The sequence below is a fragment of the Ostrea edulis genome, chromosome 8 (assembly GCF_947568905.1).
Source record: "Ostrea edulis chromosome 8, xbOstEdul1.1, whole genome shotgun sequence".
NCBI classification, from domain to species: Eukaryota; Metazoa; Mollusca; class Bivalvia; order Ostreida; family Ostreidae; genus Ostrea; species Ostrea edulis.
Window position 1 is genome coordinate 21,238,256 of NC_079171.1, and position 23,462 is coordinate 21,261,717.

At 35.2% G+C, this 23,462-nt stretch overlaps 1 protein-coding gene across 1 annotated transcript; it reads left to right on the top strand.

Annotated features, from left to right (window-relative positions):
- LOC125661178 (uncharacterized) lies at window positions 1–23,212 on the top strand. The gene is made up of 3 exons (XM_048893105.2): window positions 1–62; window positions 8,200–8,412; window positions 22,790–23,212. Exons 1-3 carry the CDS (start codon window positions 5–7, stop codon window positions 23,086–23,088), a joined length of 570 nt encoding a protein of 189 aa, XP_048749062.2. The 5' UTR covers window positions 1–4; the 3' UTR covers window positions 23,089–23,212.
- The last annotated feature ends 250 nt before the right edge of the window (window positions 23,213–23,462 follow it).

Below are 23,462 nucleotides of genomic sequence, written 5' to 3' on the forward strand. Positions count from 1 at the left end.
GACAATGGCTTTACCGCGGTGGATTGGCGTCTGTCTAATAATCAAACTAGGATATTGTTATGGTAAGCAAAAAAGCGTTTCTCTTCTTGTTTCAAAGGGGACTGGTTCACGATTTATGATCAAAATATTTCTCATTTTTGATGTTAAACATTAAAAATATAACTCATTTAATGTCGACAGCCAAAACTTTGACCTTCTGAATGCAAGAATGAAAGCAATATTTTAGCCTTAAATCTATGTTATGCAAACAAAGACTCTAGTATTTTTATGTAACCCAACAAGTGAACTATTAATTTTGTAATATAATTCATCTTAATTTTACATAGTCACAAATTTTAACTTTTAGAGACATATTTTACTTCCAAAATGCTTGAAATGTGAAAGATATAATAAACTTAGATCGATATACATTTCTTTTGAAAATTTCGTAAACAATAGCATACCGCAATCTTTGTTTACAAAACAAATAATAAACTCTCTAAAATGAGATTCTGTGATGATGTGTAACCTTAATTTTCATTTAAAATCTTTCAAACACATTAGACAGTAGATTTTGATCATTGAAAGTGAAAAACAATGTTGGGTAAAATCGTGAATCAGTCCCTTTAAATACTTTTAAAAACATTGTTCATGGCATCGAAACTTGCATCCATGTATTGATGCTTCCGTTAATGAAAACTGTAAATTTGCCCAGAATCATTAGCTTATTTTGGAATAAATATCCTTATTGATCGCATATATAAAAAAATAATATAAATGACGTTTGGATTCTAAATGTTTTGAAGACGTATTTTCTTAAGCTTCCTGTTAAGTTGTCTAAATAGTTTACGAAAACGTGTACATTACTCAAGTGACATAAATATTTCTAAAACGACAAGTGATGTGCAAATGTTGACCCACTTCTTTATCTAAACAGGCATTATATTACTATAGAAATTCTATTTCTGTAATTGTGTGTTTGTAGTTACGCAATGCGTCATTCATTTAATGACATAAATTTAAATGTTAATATAGAAATGTTAAATACGTGTTATTAGTGCAAATTCACTTCAGTGGGTTGGAATTGTTGTTGCGCATTGCATTATATCCGTTGAATGTTTATATATAGGATTGCGTATTCGAAACGTGTGTAATTTATTTTTCACAATTTTAAATGCATAAGTTGTGTTGTGGTACAGATATATGCAAGACGAATCCATCGTTCTCCTACCTAAACTCTAACTTCAAATGAAAACACAAACACAGCTTGTAAAGTGAATAGAAAAAATGTTTACATGCAAAACATACTTAATTGTATACAAAAATGACACCCATGTCCAGTCCTATCATAACATTGCAATGAAAATTTGATCTGGCCGCCATTGTTACACGAAATTTTGAGTTACAAAAAATTCTAAATTTACGTGTGAAAACCTAGGCTGTGTCGAGCTGAGTGAGCGAGTTCGTGCAAAACGAACAAAAAATCCATCAAAAGCAGCGACACCTTTTGGAGAAGCGAATAACTAGGAGAAAACAATTCATGCTAATGTAAAACTTATACGGTACCAATTTTGATGCACCAGATGCGCATTTCGACAAATAATGTCTCTTCAGTGATGCTCAACCGAAATGTTTGAAATCCGAAATAACTATGAAGTTTTAGAGCTAAATATAGCCAAAAAACAGCGTGCCAAAAAAGTGGAGCCAAATTCGTCCAAGGATAAGAGCTATACATGAGGGAGATAATCCTTAATTTTGAAATGAATTTCTAAATTTTATAACAGCAATTAAATATACATCCGTATTTTCTAGCTAGTAACGAAGTACTTAGCTACTGGGCTGTAGAGTCCCTCGAACAGTCCACCAGCAGAGACTTCGACCCAGGGGTCATAATGTAAAACTTATACGGTACCAATTTTGATGCACCAGATGCGCATTTCGACAAATAATGTCTCTTCAGTGATGCTCAACCGAAATGTTTGAAATCCGAAATAACTGTGAAGTTTTAGAGCTAAATATAGCCAAAAACAGCGTGCAAGGGGAGCCAAATGTGTTACACTTAAACGCGTGAAATTTTATTTCTCCTACCTAAACTCTAACTCCAAATGAAAACACAAACCATAGGCGTAGCTTGGGTTCGAATATTACCGAGGCTATCGACATTTTAACAACGTAAAAGGTGGGTTTTTTTTTACCGAGGCAGCTGCCTCGGTTGCCTCAATGGAAGCTACGCCACTGCAAACACAGCTTATAAAGTGGATAGCAGGACTTGCCTGGTGTTTAACTGAGACCCAAAGAAAGTTTTTGTAAATGTATGTTTAAGATTGGTTAAATGTAAACAATAATAGCAGGACTGGACGAATCACACTCATTCCATAAACTTGTCAAACATATTGCAACTGACAGGGCCTTAACCGATAAACATCGGATATAGGTAAATCATGTGTTGAAGCCCATCTTTTCCACCTTAAGAAACTGTACATGTAGTAATAATTTCTGGTTGTAGAATGTGCTTTGCAAGTGACCAAAATGTCGGGAATTAGACAAATTTTACTCGCTAAGTTGTCTGTTAGTTTCAGCATATCATCATGATAGATCTGGAAGAAAATTATACGTATAATACAAAGATAAGTACATATATTGTACGAAGTATAAAAGGATTATTGATATTTTATACGAATGCAGGATAATAAATATCCAGAAAATAAAAACTAAAACAATTAAGAACTTTGTTTCTGATTAAGCTGCAGAGTAGGTCCAGACAATGCCCACTTTCATCTAAACAATGTGCAATAATAAAGTTAAGTGCAATTGTTATGAGAAATCCAAAACGCTATCTACTAAAGCAGTCCAAATAAACCTGTTACTTCAAATTATAAATAGAAATATCGCGAATAGGTCCAGACGCTACCTATTCAATAAAAAACATGTAAATATAGCGCATTAATTTCAATAAATCCAGACGCTACTATTCTATACAAATAATAGTGAAATAATTTGAATAGGTTCAGACGCTACCTACTCAATAAAAAGACATATAAATATAGTGCATTAATTTGAATAAATCCAGACACTATCTATTCAATAGAAATAATAGTGAAATAATTTGAAATTTGAAATTAAAAGGATGTAATTATAGCGCATTAATTTGCATAGGTCCAGACGCTACCTATTCATTACAAATGATAGTGCATTAAATGAATAGATCCAGACGCTACCTATGCAATACAAAGGCGTGCAATTATAATGAATTAATTTGCATAGGTCAAGACGCTACCTCTATTCAATATAAATACATATGATGGAATAGGTCCGGACGCTACCTATTCAATATAAATAATTGTATATTACTTTAAATAGGTCCAGACGCTACCTATTCGTATTTCTCAAAGTTGTTTTAAATATGAAATAAATTTGTGTTTTAGAATTATAATAGTAATGTCATATGAAATCCACTGCAAAAACACATGAAACTTCCATTACTGCTGTCTGAAGTCAATGCGCAGTACAGACATTCGAAATGGGAGGTATTTTTACTGTTCCCTCTACTACATGTCATGAGCGACAGAATTAGGACAATGAACAATGTAACCGCCGTACCCAGAATTACTAGCGTCGCTATACACGATCTTTTCAACAGACATGTCCGTGCAGAATGGACCAGAATTAAATTTTGGAATGTTTACCTTTCAAAATGATAGTTGATCTATAGTCAGGAATTCGCTAAAGTAATATAATACTGAGGGACTTGGTCATGATACATGCTACACTGCAATTACATAAGACATGGGAATAATCAGACCGACTAGATAAGCGACTTTTCTTACATATAGCGGTGTATAGCGTAATGCTTTGCGATAGTTTATTTATATGTAGAAAATAAAATCTGATATAATCGTATGCCCCTATGTTTTTCAAACCTGAATGTTTTTCTTGAGTCTACTCTTTACAAAGATATCACAATGCCCGATTATATAAATAAAATTAGTTTGTAAGTGTCAATTAACCCAAAGTATAGTTACTTTCATTGATCAAAGATTCAGTACTATCAAAATACTTATCTTTGATCATTTCACTCAGGAGTTTTGAAGTAGTCGATCTGTTGACTGGGCACTGTTGTCTGAAGTACTTCTTTGATCGGAACGTAAAACATGCTCCCGGAGAATAAACAAATCTGTTTGTCTGGTCCCAGAAACCAAAAAAGGTCATTGCTGTGTGAAAATAGTGTTTTATTGTAGTGTTGGGGGACAAAAAGTAGGTACGTAAAGTAAAGGAACTCCGTTGACATGATCAGTAAAATTCCTACGGAATTTTGACTTGGACGGATCTTCTTTTCCATTTCTTTTTCTACTTGCGCGATTTTCGGCTCCAACAATTCCTTTATCATCATCAGGAACGCTGGCTACCGGGTTATTCTTTTCTGATCTTTTCTTTTGTTTCTGCAAGTGCAATGCCGTCTCTGCAATAGTCTAATTTGTCATGTTCTATAGCCCATAAAATTATCAACTTTCCTGGAAAATTCGGAATTGAAATCACATTGCTGTCTATTGGCCTCTGACTTTGATTTATGTTAACTCTCCCCTTTTTCCTTTTAAGTTCTGAAGAAAAAGTAGTTAAGAGCTTTGAAATTCTTTCAAATGTTCAAATTTTGTTCTCCTCTCACATTTATGACGCGCTCAATGTTTCTCTTCTTGTTCTTAATGGCTTGAACGACTTCATTCAAAGGAACATTCTCGGGAGTTTCGTCTTCTCCTGCTATGAAATTTACATGTGAAAACCTAGGCTGTGTCGCGCTGGGTGAGCGAGTTCGTTCAGAACGAACACAAAATCCATCAAAAACAGCGACACCTTTTGGAGAAGCGAATAAATAGGAGAAAACAATTTCATGCTAATGCATTACACTTAAACGCGTGAAATTTTATTTTTATTAACCTTTAAAATTTGAATTCCCTTGTTTGTAATCAATCTTTACCGAATTCGACAAGTGCCGTATATAACACGTCAATTCATCATTCATTTGATGTACATGTAAATTCAACATTTGTAGGTTGCAGTGCCCAATTGTAACGACAGAGGGTGTGTGACATATCAGAAAAGTACTAAGGGAACGCGCACACCATCCCATGATTTAGGATTTTAAAGATGTTTTTGCTTGTCAAGGATGTTTTTGTTGTCAAGATTTTGACAAACTAACTTCCAGTTAATATTCCGGCTGCCCCTACTGATACACACACTTTATAAAACGACAATACGTTCCCATGTACAATAGCAATTGGCCCCTAAAATCCCTTATTACGTAACATACATGACCTACTTTTTGATTTAATGAGATCAAGCTCGTTGAGATGAACATTTCCGCTTCTATGACTTATTACAAAATATTAATAGTTTCTGAGATATTCTCTTAAACCTTTGGACTCTTCTGGGCCCCTAATTTAAAGGGCCAGCCCCTTTTGCTTGATATCGTAAGAAAGGCCTTGTCATTTTAAACATTTTTTGTTCAACAAGTATTTAGAAGTTCTTTACCGTTCTCGAGTTATCTCTACAAGAAATTTTTAGGGGCCGATCTGTAGCTCCCTAACGGGGCCACATAGGAAAAAAACGAAATGTACATATTGTTTAGATCATCATTCTGAACAACTTTTGTTCAATAATGCTTTTCAAAATATTTGTCGAGTATTAGCAAAAATACACAGATACTACCCCCCTATCCAATTTTTTTTTGGTTTGTGGCGATAATTTCTCCGAAATATGTGGATTCCCTGTCAATCCCATCCCACTTTCGATTAATGTAATCGTTTCACGTTTTTGTAAGCTGTAGAGATTGACCTTCTACATGTTTTATCATTAGGTAGAAAGTAAATCTCTGAAGCTTACAAAAAGTGTGAAACGATTACATAAATCGACATTAACACGGGGTAGACAGGAAATCCACATATTTTGGAGAAATAATCCCCGAGAAAAAAACCCAGAAGGGGTATTGGGTAGTAGTGTTCATACTTCAGATACCTGTATTTGACTTCTTCAAGATCTAGACCATCCGTTATTCGCTTGCCGTACATCATTCCTGACTGGTTTAAACAATATACAATGATTTCATGCCTACTCGGGAAACAGTCAAAACTATTGTCTAGTGCTTGTGGCGAAGAGCTGGGAAACGGTTGTCGTAGGCCAAGGACAACAATTTCCCGGGTCTTCTCTGCTACCTCGGGGCAAATAGTTTTGACTGTTTCTATTGTAGGCATGAACTAATTGTTTCATTACCTAATCTGCTAATCGAGCAATAGTTCCTCACATGACCGGGAAACAGTGTCACATGACCGGGTAATAGTAGGTCACATGCTGTTCTGTCTCACCCCTGCTCATTTTGTGTACCTTTCTCTGCTGATTAAAGATGGAAAAAAGAAAAAAGTGATATCAATTAATATAGTAGATCGGGTAATAATTATGACTGAAACACAAAATCGCACAGTTTGTCAGAAAACAGAATTTCGTCCATATCCATCAATGAGAAATTTCGTGAAACAAAACGGTGTGCAGTTATACACTATTTTCATTGCGTTGTTGTGACATTACTAACACACAAAACCAAGAACGATAAGCGGGTAACATATTCATTCTACATGCATGGACAAGTTTACAGCTTTATTTCCTATCAATGCAAAGATAACTTACTTTTTTATTAAACACTATTTAACTTTCATTCATAACAATCTTCATGTTTGTAAAGTAAAATAACACTGTTAGAAATCGTTTCATATGACCTTTAACGACCAAAAAAATGTTTAATGTTAAGTTTTTATGTCATGTTTTACTTCCTTGCATCTTAGAAACATCGATCATTTTATTTCATGGTGTTTTTTTTTAAAGATTGCGAGTTTTTGTTGTTTTTCTTTGATGTCATAATACACATATCTGTATAGATTATGACACGCCCCCTTACTGGAGCCTTAACTGTGCTGTGTAAAATTTATAATTATATATATGCAGGTCGGCACATAATACAGAAGTGGCCGTTAAGGCCCACGCGCCTCTTGTATCAATATGAGTATACACTACAAACAAGAGGCCCATGGGCCACATCGCTCACCTGAGTCACCTTTGCCCATATCTGAAGACTTTCCATATATATTTGCATGCAAAACGTTAGTCCCTATTATGGCCCAACCTACCTCTGGAGGCCATGATTTTTGCAAACTTGAATCTACACAATGTCGGAAAGCTTTCATGTAAATATCAGCTTTTCTGGCTCAGTGGTACTTGAGAACAAGATTTTTAAAGATTTTTCCTATATATTTGTATGTAAAACTTTGATCCCCCTAGTGGTCCCATCCTACCCCAGAAGCCATTATTTGAACAAACTTGAATTTACACTATGTCAGAAAACTTTCATATAAATATAAGTTTTTCTGGCTCAGTGGTTCTTGAGAAGACGATTTTTAAAGAATGTCCCTATATATGTGTATGTAAAATTTTGATCCTCCCTTGTGGCCCCATCCTATCCCCGGGGGCCATGATTTTAAGAAACTTGAATTTACACTATGTTAGGAAGCTTTCATGTAAATATCAGCTTTCCTGGCTTAGTGGTTCTTAAGAAAAAAATTTTTAAAAGATTTTTCCTATATATTTGTATGTAAAAGTTTGATCCCCTATTGTGGCCCCATCCTACTCCCGGGGGCCATGATTTGAACAAACTTGAATTTGCAGTATGGCAGGAAACTTTCATGTAAATATCAGCTTTTCTGGCCCAGTGGTTCTTGAGAGGAATATTTTTAAATGACCCAACCCTATTTTTACATTTTTGTGATTATCTCCCCTTTGAAGAGGATATGGTCCTTCATTTGAACAAACATGAGAGCCCTTTACCCAATGATGCGTTTGGCTAGGTTTGGTTGAAATTGGCCCAGTGGTTCTGGAGAAGAAGTCGAAAATGTGAAAAGTTTACAGACGGACAGACAGACGGACGACGGACAAAATGTGATTAGAAAAGCTCACTTGAACCTTCGGTTCAGGTGAGCTAAAAACTTATATAGCAATCTATATTTATATATATATATTTAAAAACTTACAGAACTACGCAGTAAAAAAACAAAGCAAACATCTTTCTTTAAGATATTTAAAATAGTCAGTAAAAATTATCATGACAACCTAAAACAGTATATTTAAAAATTTGTTAATTTCTTTTAATTTTTGTCAACAATTGATTCATTGTGCTTTCAGTAAACTTAAGCAGGAAACAGGGTACAACGGTTTCTCAAAGTTCCATTTATTTTGGAAATCATCGAGCGACTTTTGCAAATGACGGGAATAGAACCCAGACAGATTTCAGAATATGCTCACATACAGCTCTGGGACAGACCATAGCGTGGTATCAAGTAGACCTTGGAGACGAATATAGTTTGAAATCTGTGATAATATACTACAGAAATCAGGGTAAGACTTTTTATATATATAACTTTGACAAACTGCAAAATTAGATTATAAGGTTATTGGGGATTTTCCAGAAAAAAGTTTGTTTTTACAAAAAAAGCATTCTTCTTTAAATTACTTAACATATGTAAATAAGTCAATCAGAAAAACAATCGTAAGGTAACAGAGGCTACATATCGTCATGTGTTGCTGTGGTATGAAGTATGAAAATGGTAAGATATGTTTTATGTGCCTTAGTTAATATCACTTGCCAAGTAGCCTTTGCTTGTTACTTGAAAAAGGCACTGAAAACATGACAGTGATGTGAATTGAAAAAATGTCCTTTATTTTGAAAATGACGAAGTTATATAACAGAATAGCTAGTGGGGGTCAGAATGAGTCGAAAACAAAAATACAAGAACATATATATCACATAGGTATGATTATGCAATCTGACCCCCTACAACACATTATGAAATATCGAAATAGAGCTGCCTGCAATCAAATAAGGTGGGTTTTAGAAAATAAAACAGCTCACACATACTAGCATCAAAGGGGTATTACATAGGAGGATGTGGAGGGTGGATGGTGGGTATCAAATTAATTTTCTTTGTGTACGCAAATACTTTAGCAGTCTTTGCACTTCAAGCAAACAGAGAGGAATGACCAAAGCGTCCTAACGGCCAACTGTGATTGGTCATCCATGTAATATGCTAAGTACGGGACCCTAAAGCAAAACATTACATCATCTTCAGTTTGCCTGATCGGAAATTTTCACCCAAGACAGCTATGATAAGAAACATATCAATATAAGGCATCCCAAAAAGGAGGGGCCTCAAACAGAAAAGAGGGTGTTGCACAGAAGCGGAAATTTTCCCTGATCGGAGCTTCGTGCCAACATTCATGACGTAGAACTGACCTTCATTCATATTTATACTCATTGCGCATTTGCCATTTAAATCCCTGAAGGATTCCACAGTACTAGGGACAAGCCTAATACATTTTATGTGTCAATACATTATACATTTAGTCTAAACATAATTTTTGAAATCGTGAAAATTAAATTGTTTTCTTTTTTCCTGAGTATCAGATACAATGTATACGGTTACATGTTACGAGTGTATAGAATATTTAATATTCTATACTACTACAGTCCAAAAGCTCTTATACTCATATGTTTTATTTTCTACAACCAACAATTGGCAACTGTACATGACTCTGGCCACAAAACAATGTATGGTAAGTTTAATACGCAATAATAACATTATTCAAAGTACCTGCACCTGTAAATTTGATTCAACATAGGAATTTGCTACTGGAATACATATAAACTCAAACTGTTTAACGGTTATTTACCTCGTTTGGCCTTAAAGTAATTCTTCGAAAGTTTTGCAAAGTTCACAACGATTTTTCGTAAAAGGCACCATGCCTTTGTCAACCACTTTGATTGAGAAAAACATACAAGTTCTCGTTGGCAGCCTTGACTATCAAAACACAGGTATTGCATGCTGTAATAGGCGTGCTTGTTGCGAGTCTTATTCACGAACTAAACAGTGTCCAGGTTGGAAGCTTATTTCAAACTCGGAACATGGTAATAAACATAGATTTGACATGAAACATTTATAAAAACTAGAAGCGTGTTTCAATTAAGACAAAAAAATCTAGATGTAAAAGGAATATGAAAAAAAAATATGTTCGTGGGGGAGTCGAACCCGGTCGTTTTAAAAATATAAAACATCTTTACATTTAAGAATCGACGACCTTTCTTTCTTTCTTTTTCTCTCTTTTCGACGACCCTATCCACTGCACCACGTAGTAGACCATACATTACTGAGGAAAATTAACGTACAGGTGAAGCTGAAAATAATACCAGTGAAGTCATTTCGTTTTTTAAATTTACAAAAATATGCCTTCGTGAAACAAAATTTCAAAGTGACGGTTTTGTAGAGGAAAACTCGAAGAACATGTTCATGCTAAAATTATTTTGCTTCACGGAGGCAGTTTTTCTGAAACTCGGGGAAACCCCTCCATTTTAACGCTAAAAATCATAAAAATCGCTTATTGCTTGATTTAAACTCGAAATATTTTGGCTAATTTTGTCAATACACGTCTTTTAAACTTATTTTAAAAAATTATTGAATCAAGACATACGCTCCAATTGGTTTTATCATATATTTGAATAACTTAAAGTTTTCTATCTTTATTGCAACACCTATAGGGAAATTAACATGAGACGTGCAACACCTTCTTTTCCATACCCAGCATCCATCAAACGTGAAATGAACAAATTTAACCTGTTATACAAAACATATATTTACCATAATTTACCTATCCAAAATATACACATAGAACATACCCAATTAACACGTTACATAACAGTCATTATCTACCATAATTACATATATCTCCCTTGCTTGATGACTTTGTGTTAACAACTTGCGGGTTGTAGCCATCAAAATGTTCAATGTGTTTGCATTCAACTGTAATGTGCGAAATCAGAAGGGTGTTTCAATGTACTTGTGTTGAAAGGATCCAATGTTCAGAAAGATTTGGGTAAAAAATCTACACCGAGATGAAATTTCAAAGGCACACAAAACTCGAAGTTGTGTGGCAATCATTCTACGGAGGATGATGGAGATGGATTCGTAAACATCCTACTTTTGCAAAAAATAGTGGTTACCAGAAACTAAATATTCGACCAGAGGCATTTTCAGCTATTTTCGACTATTAACCTACTGCAAGCATGGCGAAGACGAGAAGATCCTCCAAATACCGACTGCTTTATTCAGATGCATAATGACAATGGCAGGAATTTTTACAAGATTAACTAACACTGTATGAAATAGTCATATGAAGCTCTTCTGATCTGAAATTGTTTGTTGTTTTTATAAGCAAATAACTTAAAGCTGAATAGATCTAATGTTATAGGTTGAAAGTTATACTATCATACTCCCCCTCCTTTTTTCTGTTTAAAAAAATGTCCAAATAAAATGGCGGAGCAGTATTGAAATTACAAGTTTGTATATTAAAGAGGTTCGCACCTGACATTTGGAGTAATGTCAATTTTTTTGGGAAGTGTATTTTTCATTTCTACGTTGAATGAGAATTAGGAAACTGAAAAGAAAACTGGGGTCGCAATGCTTGTTAGTGAGCTACAGTGTTCTAAACATGGCCTTTTTGCACTTAAAATTTATTGAATTAATCTTGATTTGTATGTTGGTGTCAACACAATATAAGCAATAGTAATCAATCATTTCATAAAATAGATACATTATCATGTCTTCTAACAATATAGATAAAAAAAGTTTAATACAAGTAATGGAAATAAATAATGACCTAGGGCTTATTGATATCAAATTTGAGTGTTTAAAAAGACATATTAGGAATAATGTCTATTTCTAACATTTCATATACTTTTCAAGGTTTTATTTTAAAATTAAATTTTAAAAAGTGGGGGTTGGAGACCAAAATCTTGAATTATAGGCCAAAATATTGAATTTTTATACAAAATTTCGAGTAAATTGATTTAAACTTTTTAAGAATCGGTGTTCTATTTGGGAAAATATATCAATCAAATTAATAATTGACAACATTTGATCTAGTTCCAAGTCTCAACTACCTGTATCATAAATTATAAAACTGAAATACACGTATAAGAGTATAAAAAATAGAAGATGTATCAGATGAACCAGAAACTGTAATATCACGCAGATTTAGAACTTTTTGATTAATCAATCCTTCCGCCACAAAATATAGACCCTGCAAAATCCTTTCAAAATGTGAATTGTCACAATTTTTTCAACTGGATAGGATTCAGTAATAGATGTGTAATATGTTTGCACCAATGGCATCAATATTGAACCAGTAAATACTTAGTTTTAGCATGTAAAACTTATACGGTACCACTTTTCATGCACCAGATGCACATTTCGACAAATAATGTCTCTTCAATGATGCTCAAACGAAATGTTTGAAATCCGAAATAACAATAAACTTTCAGAGCTATTTTAGGGGAAAACAGAGTGCCACAAAAGTGGAGTCAAATTCGCCTAAGGATAAGAGCTATGCGTGAGGGAGATAATCCTTAATTTTGAGATGAATTTCTAAATTTTATAACAGCAATTACATATACATCCGTATTTTCAAGCTAGTAGCGAAGTACTTAGCTACTGGACTGTAGAGACCTTCGGGGACTAACAGCTCAACACTGGTATTAAACTGATGTACGTAACTGCAGTTACGTACATCCCAAGATGGCGGAAGAAGAAACGGGTAATTTTTCAATTTAGATTATATCTTATCCTATCAACTATTCAATGATATTAATTAGTCAAGTTTCTGTATTTCTTTACGCTTTATCATTCAGAATGGTAAAATCCGTTTGTTTCTCCTGAATGGACGAGTTAAACTCCTATGTAAAAACACACGTGATGTACGTAACTCATTAAAATATTTTTGGTTGATGTACGTAATTTTCCTATATGATGTACGTAACTCTGCAATTCACTCGTAGTTCGACAAACCCTAAAGCTTGCTTTCTAAGCAGCTAAACAAGCAGAGAAGTAATTCACACACTTTGTGGCAGAGAAATAATGCCATTAGCCATAAAAACCTCATTCTATAACCTCTTGAGATATTTGATACGAACAGATGCTGCACACAGGGAAAGGGGGGGGGTTATTACTCCAAACTTTGTACCATTTAAAGACCATGCGTATTCTTGGGAGGAAAAAAAATGAATGTTGGTGTCTTTTGGAGGTCCAACAAAACCGTAGTCTTTCTGTCGGGGGAGGGGGGGGGGTAGGTAAAATGGATGTTTTGGGGTTGGTTTTCTTGGTATTTTGAAGGGGTTAAAAATTTAAAGGAGAAATTTACATCATTAATCATTAACTTATGATGTATGAATGTTTCACAAGCTTAGAAGATCTTGATTTTAAGATGTTTTATATTTTTCAGGTTATGTAAATTTTCAGTAATACTTTATTATTATTTTTGGGTGGGGGGTGTGGTGTGGTAAAAATGTGCATAAATATTTGGGGGATGTTTTTACCTGGTATTTCTTTAGGATACGTTGAAAAACATGATTTGTTTGGTATTCTTTTGCTGCAATACTATGTAGACTCAATTACTCTACTGGAATTAACTCTGATCTGATTTGGACTTGAAGAGACCGTTGTGCAGTTGTAACACATAAATTCGTCTGAAAATTCAATTTTTTAACGAATGTATATATATAAATTTGCTTTTTTGCTACATGTATATCTGGATCAAAGAAAGCAAAAAGAATAGCCATATTAACAAAGTATCAATCAAGAGACCGTTGTGCAGTTGTAACACATATATTTGTCTGAAAATTCAATTTTTTAACCAATGTATATATATAAATTTGCTTTTTTGTTACATGTATATCTAAATCAAAGAAAGCAAAAAGAATAGCCATATTAACAAAGTATCAATCATAGAAAAGATAAAGTGGATAAACCGATCATGCTATTGCATTCATTTGATTTATCTGTTATTTTTGGTGTGTAAAAATACTTTTTGTTCATTTTGCCTAGGGACCAATCATGTAATTTGCAGAAAGGGGCTATGTTTTTTTTTATTTTGTTGCTGACGAAAAAAAAATTGGCGCAGAAAAAAAATAAAATAAAAATATCTGAAGCAAGGTTTTGCACTAATAGTAGTCCCAGATAAAAGTAAAGCAAAATTAAACTGGAAAAAATTGTCGCGAAGCGTAAATTAATAAACAGAAATTGTCGCCCGCTGAGTGCGGAAAATATTCTGTCGCGACAAAAACATGGTCGACACTGTACTTGCTCATACATTAACGAGTTTAGTTACCGTTGAAGAATATTTGTGGCGTACTTTGAATGAAGTGTATCAGTGATTGTGCCATTCTTTGATTGATTGCTCTTTAACGTATAGCATTATAGGTACTACGTCATAGATATGAAAGAACGTTCTTAAATCTTCTTAAAAGAGCTTAAATTGAAAGTTTGATTTCATGGCATGTTGGTAGCATTATTTAACATGCGATTTTTATTAATGAAGGCATTCTATCGGGCTTGAATGAACAAATGCATAAAAGTTTAATGGAGATCTTTTGAGTTACTTACATCTTTTATGTGCAAATCGGAAAGTTACGTACATCATATTGTGAAAGTTACGTACATCAATCTACGTATTTCAAATACCGATTGCAGCATATTCGGGACAGTATCATGCAGACTTTGGGTACAATTGTGAACTATTGATATAAATATACATCATCTTTCGTGAAGTGTATATCACTTTGCTATTCTAATTTACCTGTTTCTTCTTCCGCCATCTTGGGATGTAGGTAACTGCAGTTACGTACACCAGTTTAATACCAGTGAGTTCAGGAGCTAACTTCTTTAAGTGAAATATTGTTTGCTTGTTTTCCTGTTTTTCACCACACTCAACAATTTTTCAGTTATATGGTGGTGCCCAGTTTTTATTGGTGAAAGAGAGAATCCAGATACAATGTACCTGGGAAGATACCAACGACCTTCCGAAAGTAAACTGGGAAACTTTCTCACTTACCAGCACGAGCGGAATTCGAACTCTCGCCGACCAGAGGTGAGAGGCCGTGTGATTTTGAGCGCGATGCTCTAACCACTCGGCCACGGAGGCTCCTTAAGTTAAATAAAATATCTGTTATATTTTGAAAGAGTTGGGGGTATGATTTTTTTTCTAATAAATCACAAATTTGAACATCGGTATCTTTTAATGATGATGACAATTTAAAATAAACGTTTTGTGAAGTAAAGTGATAGTGAATTATCCTTCAGCCCCTTTCACACATTCACGGATGACACGCCGGATCATCAGTCTGTGATGGTTCGGGATAAGCCGTCATTACCATGTTCCAAACCATTTATGAATCCAACGGCATCGGGGACCATCTGGCTTGGCCAATCCAAACCGGAAAAAAATAAACATGTTTAATTTTTACCAGGATCGTTCAGGGGGAAAAAAACACCCGTATTGATCCGTGTACCTCAGTGAACATATCAACCGAGAAGACCGTGTAGCCGCCGAAGTAAAGCTCCTTCTACACATTCACGGATCAGGAGCCGGTCGACGCCGGATGCAAACTTCTAGTCATCCGGGGTGATCCGACGTTTTGGGGTTCTGTGACGTCGTAATGCCTTTGTCAACACGGCCTTATCGCGATGCAGACATGGAAAACGCCGGTTTCTCTACGGATAAGCACGGCTACCCGTATGTCCCGGGGGATCGTTTATCGTGTCTGTCAGTGTAGTTACCGGGAACAATCCGTGTACGGGCCGTAAATATCCGTGTTCATTAGCAAAAAGGTGTCGTACACGGATGACTCTGAACTTTATGCGGTTACTTTGGTGGCTACACGAACTTCTCGGTTGATATACGGACCTCTCGGTTGATACACGGTGGTACACGGTACCTACATTGATCAATACGGAGAATTTTCTTCCGTGACGATCCGGGGTAAAAATTAAACAAGACTTGTTTAATTTTTTTCACGGGTTGACTTGGCCAAGTCGGATTGTCCCGGACGACGCCGAATGCATACACAGTTTGTACATGGTGATGGCGGATTGTCACGGACCATCACGGATTGACAGTTCGGAATAATCCGTGAATTTTTTAATAGGGCTTTACAGTGTAGAGTCCGGGGTCATCCGTGTACGATACTTTTCTGCTGAAGAACAGGGATGACTACGGTTTGTTCCCGGTAGCTACACGGACAGTCACAATAAACGCAGGGGAGAAATACCATGATAATCCGTGGACATACAGAAGAAACCGTGGTATTCCTTACCCTCCGTAATCACGCCGGCACCGTCCGTGATTTTACCGGGGAGCTACCGTTCTTATCCGTAGGAAAACCGGATTTTCCGTGTCTGCATCGGGATAAAACCGTGTTAATACCGGCATTACAACGTCACAGAACCCAAAGACGTCGGATTACCCCGGATGACTAGAATTTTTCATCGGGCGTCGACCGGCTCCTGATCCATGTATGTGTGAAAGGGGCTTAGCTATAGCCCCTAATGTTCCAAATTTTGTTGAAAAAGAATATTAAATAGCCATTTATGTTTATCATAATTGTAGTCACCTGTTATATTATAATAGCAGCACACAATGTAGGTAAAAATCCTTAAGAAAATTAATTCAAAATACGGCGCTTGCAATCTATGCAAAGGAAATTCTGATCTTGCTATAATATTTTGGAATCGGGACTGGATTTAGGCACATAGAATCGAGAGGACTGCCTCGTTTTTGACTTTTTCATATGTACAAAAAGATATATTGGGTGACTAACCCTCCACTTGTTTTGATAGTAGACGTGAATGAGAAGAATGCAAGCTTGAAAGATATGAATTGAACAAAGACTGATCCTAAATTTGTTCCCCTCCTCCGAAATTAAAAACAAATCGAGGGCTGAGGGTTGGAATGAGGTTACCATTTAGGAGTTTAAAGATTGGGCAACATTCTTTTTTACGTTCCTTAGTTAATATGACTTGCCAAGTAGCCTGTGCTTGTTATTTCATGAAGGCAGTGAAAAGAGGACAGTGATGTAAGTTGAAAAAATGTCATTTATTTTCAAAATGACGAAGTTGTATAACAGAATAGCTAGTGGGGTTCAGAATGAGTCGAAAATACAAGAACATATGTATCATATAGGTACATTGTATGATTATGCAATCTGACCCCCTACAACACCTAATGAAATTTCGAAATTGAGCTGCCTGCAATCAAATAAGGTGGGTTTTACACACAAAAAAACAGGCCAGCTCACACATATCAAAGTAACATAACAAAGGAGGATGTGGAGGGTAGAGGGTGGGTATCAAAACAATTTTCTTTGTGTACACAAATACTTGAGCAGTCTTTGCACTCCAAGCAAACAAAGAGGAATGACCAAATTGTCTAAACGGCGAGCTGTGATTGGTTATCCGTGTAATAGGCTAAGTACGGGGCCCTAAAACAAAACAATACATCATTTTAAGTTTGCCTGATCGAAAATTTCCTCCCAAGACAGCGACGATAAAAAACATACCAATATGAGGCATCCCAAAAAGTGGGGCCTCAAACAGAAAAATATCCATACCCAACATCCATCAAACGTGAAAGAAACAAAGAGGGTGTTGCACCGAAGCGGGAATTTTCCCTAATCGGAGCTCCGTGCCAGCACTCGTGACGTAGAACTGACCTTCATTCATATTTATACGCATTGCGTATTTGCCATTTAAATACCCGAAGGATTCCCCAGTACTATGGACAAGCCTAATACATTTTATGTGTCAATACATTATGCATGTAGTTTAAAAATAATTTTTTGAAATAGTGAACATTAAATTGTCTTCTTTTTTTCTGAATATCAGATGCAATGTATACGGTTACAGGTTACAGGTGTATAAAATAGTTAATATTCCATACTACTACAGTCCAAAAGCTCTTATACTCGTATGCATTATTTTCTACAACCAACAATTAGAAACTGTACATGACCCTGGCCACAAAACAAAATATGGGAAGTTTAATACGCATTAATAAAGTTCAACATTATTCGAAGTACATGCACCTGTAAAATTCATTCAACATAGCAATTTGCTAGTGGAATACATATAAAGTCAAACTGTTTAACGGTTATTTACCTTGTTTGACCTTAAAGTTTTTCTTCCAAAGTTTTGCAAAGTTCACAACGGTTTTTCGTAAAAGGCACCATGCCTTTGTCAACAACTTTCATTCAGAAAAAAAACCCATACAAGTTCTCGTAAGCAGTCTTGGCTATTAAAACACAGTTTTGCATGCTGTATTCGGCGTATTTTTTGAGAGTCCTATTCACAAGCTGAACAGTGTCCAGGTTAAAAGTTTATTTCAAACTCGGCGCACGGCAATAAACAGAGGTTTGACATGAAACATTTATAAAAACTAGAAGCGTGTTTCAATTAAGAAAAAACAAAATCTAGATGGAAAACGTAATATGAAGCAAAAAATAAAAAATAAAAAAGGTGTTCTTGAGGGAGTCGAACCCGGTCGTTTTAAAAATTGAAACATCTTTACATATAAGAGTCGACGACCTTATCCACTGAACCACACAGTATACCATACAATACTAAGGAAAATTAACGTACAGGTGAAATTGAAAATGATACCAGTGAAGTCGTTTCGATTTTTTAAAATTTTTAAAAAAATGTCCTCGTGAAACAAAATTTCAAAGCGACAGTTTTTTAGAGGAAAACTTGAAAAATATCTTCATGCTAAATTTATTTTGTTTTACGAAGGCAGTTTTTCCTGAAACTCGGGGATACCCCTCCATTTTAACGCTATAAATAATATAAATCGCTTATTGCTTGATTTAAACTCGAAATATTTTGGCTAATTTTGTCAATACACGTCTTTTAAACTTATTTTCAAAATTTATTGAATCAAGACATACGTTCCAATTGGTCTTATCATATATTTGAATAACTTAAATTTTCCGATATTTCATACAACACCTTTAGGGAAATTAAAATGAGACGTACAATACCTTCTTTAACATGTTATACAAAACATATACATTTACCATATTTTACTTATACAAAATATACGCAATGGAACATACACAATTAACACGTTACATAAAAGTCATTATCTACCATAATTACCTATTTTTATTTCAAGAAAATGTTGGCAAGTCAGCATTCGCCTTGACACCCCCCCCTTAAAAAACGATTTTGTGTGCCCGGGTTAGAACTATTTCAGGTATTAACTGTCTGTATATTTCTCTAATTGTCACTATGCGGCAATCTTCTCTTTAAATTACCATACATGTATATTTATCTTTAACCAGTCGGTATCATTTGGAATCGGGTTGGAATGAGTAGGATCTTAATCGATCTGATTGTTTGTCCTCCGATTAAAAATCATCGATGTGGCTGGCATTTGCATTGATTATGGTTTCAAAGTGATATCGCTATACAACAAACGCTGGTCCCTCATCCAAAAACTCTTCCATTTGCCAAATGAAAGAAAAAGTGAGGAAGCTCACATACCCCACGTTCCAACGTTGCTTAACAATGCCTCACATAATAATTGGTAATGCTATGCATTACTAATGGGCAATCAGACGAAAATCATAATAAAATATCATTCACACATGAAACTGGATAGTTACACATAACTGGTCAGTTTTTAAATTGAAGCAGGCTACTGACAAACAAGTTGATGGTGCAGAAGTTCCAACAGAGACTGTTTAAAGTCAGCATTTCGCAAGTTCTATGGTCATTATAACGATCTAGTTTGCCAATACAATCTATCAAAATATTTATAGAATCAGAGTGACGTTTAACAAAGTAATGCTTTGGATGGCTGATCACTAGATAGGAATATTTGTGTTTTCCATTTTTGTTAACGAAGCAACTGCCTATAATGTCAAAATGTCTAGTCTTTAATTTATCGTGAGGATAGGTCGTGTAAAGCTTTGGTGTTGTTGATTTGAGAAAGGTTTAGCAATTTCAAGTTTACTAAGAGTTCCTCTAGAATTTTTCGAAATCCACATTTAATTTACACAACTTCAATTTGAGCTTAAGGAACTGGCGGCATGATTTGGAAGAAATATCATCCATGACCCGTGGTTGTCTAAAGAGCCTGTGATTGGCAACATCCATAATCATAGAGTTCAGTCTATATTCAGGTGTTGAAAAATCCAAGTATAGACTAGTTGTGGCTTCTTCAAATATCGTATATAAAACTCGCAATGGAACAGAGTAAAGTTTTGTGCGAATATAATGTGGACCTAATTGTCTGTTGGCGTATAAGGTAAAAGTGAATCAATGTGACATCATTTATACTTGATCTTATATACGCATGATGTCCATGAATGCGTTTCCGTCTAAGGAGGATAACTATGGAGCGTCAATTAACATACATGTAGATTAAGATGATTGAAGATATCTTTAATTATTTGAAGATATCATCAATTCATTCCAGGCGCACTCAAATTCAATTAAAGAGAGCAATAATTCAATTAATACGCGTATAAATTCAATTTATGCCCGCAACAATTCTCATCAATTGAATTGATGCGAGCATCAAACGATTTATTGCTCACATCAATTGAATTGATGTGTGCACCAATTCAATTCACGTATCAATTCAATTCACACATCAATTCAATTGATGCGCGCAATAATTAAATTAATGCACGCACCAATTAAATTGATGAGAGCAAGATTTGATGTGATGCGAGCATCGATTCAATTATGGTGCGCAATAATTGAATTGATGATATCTTTAAATAATTAAAGACATTTTTAATCATTTGCGTTTGTATTACTTTGGCGCTCTACAGATGACTCACTAAATACCATAGCCAGTGTTCCGGTGGAAATGTTTTGATAATACGCTTTTATACATCAAATTTGGCCCAAATTGTGATATGATAAACAACAAAATAGCCATGTACAACTAGGACTCCAATACCAGTATGATGGCACCTGATCTGTACATGAACAATATCATACTAAAACAGCTTAATTCCATCAGCAATAAGATTACGGAACTCTCAGCGCAAATATAAAGCATTCTCTATCTTTATCAATATTTAAACCAAAACTAAGGAATTGAAATGTTTCAAAATGCCACTATTATTTTATTTATGGTAATAGGAAAATATCTAATCCACCGTAAGCTATGTAATGAAACCAGTAACAACTTAAGTAACATCTAAAAACACTCTTTACCAACAAATTACATCTGTAATATATGTGGATATCATAATTAAGATAAAAAACACTATCTTATCAGATGTTCCGAATTCTTCCTCAAGAGATCATAAGTAATAAAAAACCTTGCTAATCTAAATGCACCTTTCAACTTGGATATTATATTAAAGGAAACACCTTCTGGTTATAAGTGCAACTGATTCTTAATATATAGGACACAATATATCACTATGTTCAGTTTAACTCTTGCCTTTTGAGCAGGTGACTTCAAGACCAATAGGGGTCATCTACTTCTTAAGATGTACCAGTGTACCAAATTTGATGTCTGTCAAACAAATGGTTCTCAAGATATTGAGCGGGCAGTATATTCCTATGTCCAATTTGACCCTTTACCATGTGACCTCAAAATCAATAGAGGTTATCCACTTTTTAGGATGTAACAGTGGACAGTATATAACTATGTCCAGAATGTCCCTTGACATTTGGCTTAAAAATCAATAGGGGCCATCTTCTACTGAAGATGTACCAAATTTGATGTCTGTCAAGCAAAGGGTTCTCATGATATTGAGCGGACAGTGTATTCCTATGTCCATTTAGCAACACCCCTATATAGCTCCCAATTTCGTCGCCTTTTACGACAAGCTAGGGATACTTAGGACTTTTATAACCCATATCCCCATGGGATTTGATTGAAATGACATACTGTATCTCTTGAAATGACTTTAAACCAGCTACAGGTAACAATTATTTCAATACCGAGGTTTCATATGGCCACCGTACATTTAGAACTCGGTGGTAGAGCGTTCGCTTTGTAACCGGGAGGTCAGTTGTTCGAGCCCCCTCGAGTTATGACCGCGTCATGTCTAAGAGGTAAACATAGGTAGTGATTGCTCCTTTGCCAAACGCTCGGCATTTGAAAGTGAGAATCATGGGTCTTTCGAAAGTGACATAAAAACGGAGGTCCCGTATTGCGACATTTGTTGTCACGTTAAAATAACCCTTACTTCTACGACCGTAAGCGCTAAACATGGGTCTAAATTCGTGGTGCATGTGCATCAGCTACAGCTGATGAGGTCTCAATATGAATGAAAAATTCTCTACCGGACGTAAAACATACAACTACACATAACTATGAACGAAAAAAAAAAAAAAGACTCCAAAATAGATGGTGTTTAAGCATCCATGTAAGGCTGTGTGTAGGATGAATGTTTGAGAAAATTACTATTTAATGTAAAGAAATTCAAATCATCGTGAAACAGAGAAGTTGAGTAATGATATAATGCTTAGTCACCTATGATCATGCACTATTAAAACATTGAAGTAATTGAGCAGACATCAATCCCCATTGCTACGTTCAGTACAGTACTTTGATTCAATAAAAAATGCTTCGCATTACAATTTCGTATATTAGTAGAAATTAGTATTTGCATAAAGGAAATGTTAAGGACACGGTTACTAGTATTTGCTGCCGCTCTCAAACACCGATTCTTAAGGCAACCAGTACTGGTAAAGTATATTTGCCAAGGGGAAACACTAAACTTTGCATAGACAGTTTGAAGCAGTCCCAGACTTTGTAGCTCACTTTAGATGTGTCACACAGTTTCATATCGCAAAGACTACTTTTAACTTATTTCGCAAATCTGTAACTTCTTTTATGAAAAATGTGCATTTATAATATACAGATATCTGGCCTCCATACCGATTTCGCCAGTTCTACTTAGATGTATCAAACGGATCGGCGAACTCCACTACAGCATTAACGTCACAGAGAGAACGCTGTTACAAGGACAACACAACCGCACCGGCCACGCCCCCAGCTGTGATTGACATTTCTTGTAAGGCAACAGCGAGATACATCGTGGTGGAGACCACATACGACGCCCCCGAAGATGATAGTCTTACAGAGACTGGACCTGTGCTGGAGATTTGTGAAATAGAAGTGTATGGTAATGTGATCAAATGTCAAAATGACATTCTATAGTCATGTGTAACTTATATTACTATTGTGCCAAAAATAAATCTTCCTGTCATATTGCAAATTTTGGGTTTGCACCCACCCAGTAAATTCATAATTTACAATATGACATTCCGATTTTCATTTTGAATGGATGTTTACTTTATCTAAGGTAAATTACAACAACAAAACATGAGTACAAGATATTTAGGAGGTTATTTTAATGTACTTGAAGTAAATAGTCAGATTATCATTGTTACTTTGATCTTGACTCGTCCACACAGTTATGACCGTAGCTTTCCAACTGGCATTATTGTATTTTCATGTAAAATACTCGAATCTGATTGGCTGAGAAGCATTTGAAAATATATATCGTTACCCTCTAAGAACAGAAAGCACGC

Excerpts from the sequence above, each read along its gene's own strand:
- LOC125661178 (XM_048893105.2), top strand. The coding sequence starts at position 5 with ATGGCTTTACCGCGGTGGATTGGCGTCTGTCTAATAATCAAACTAGGA. Across the intron at positions 63-8,199 it reads CAAACTAGGATATTGTTATG|TAAACTTAAGCAGGAAACAG; the intron begins GTAAGCAAAAAA and ends TTGTGCTTTCAG. Across the intron at positions 8,413-22,789 it reads AATATACTACAGAAATCAGG|ATATCTGGCCTCCATACCGA; the intron begins GTAAGACTTTTT and ends TATAATATACAG.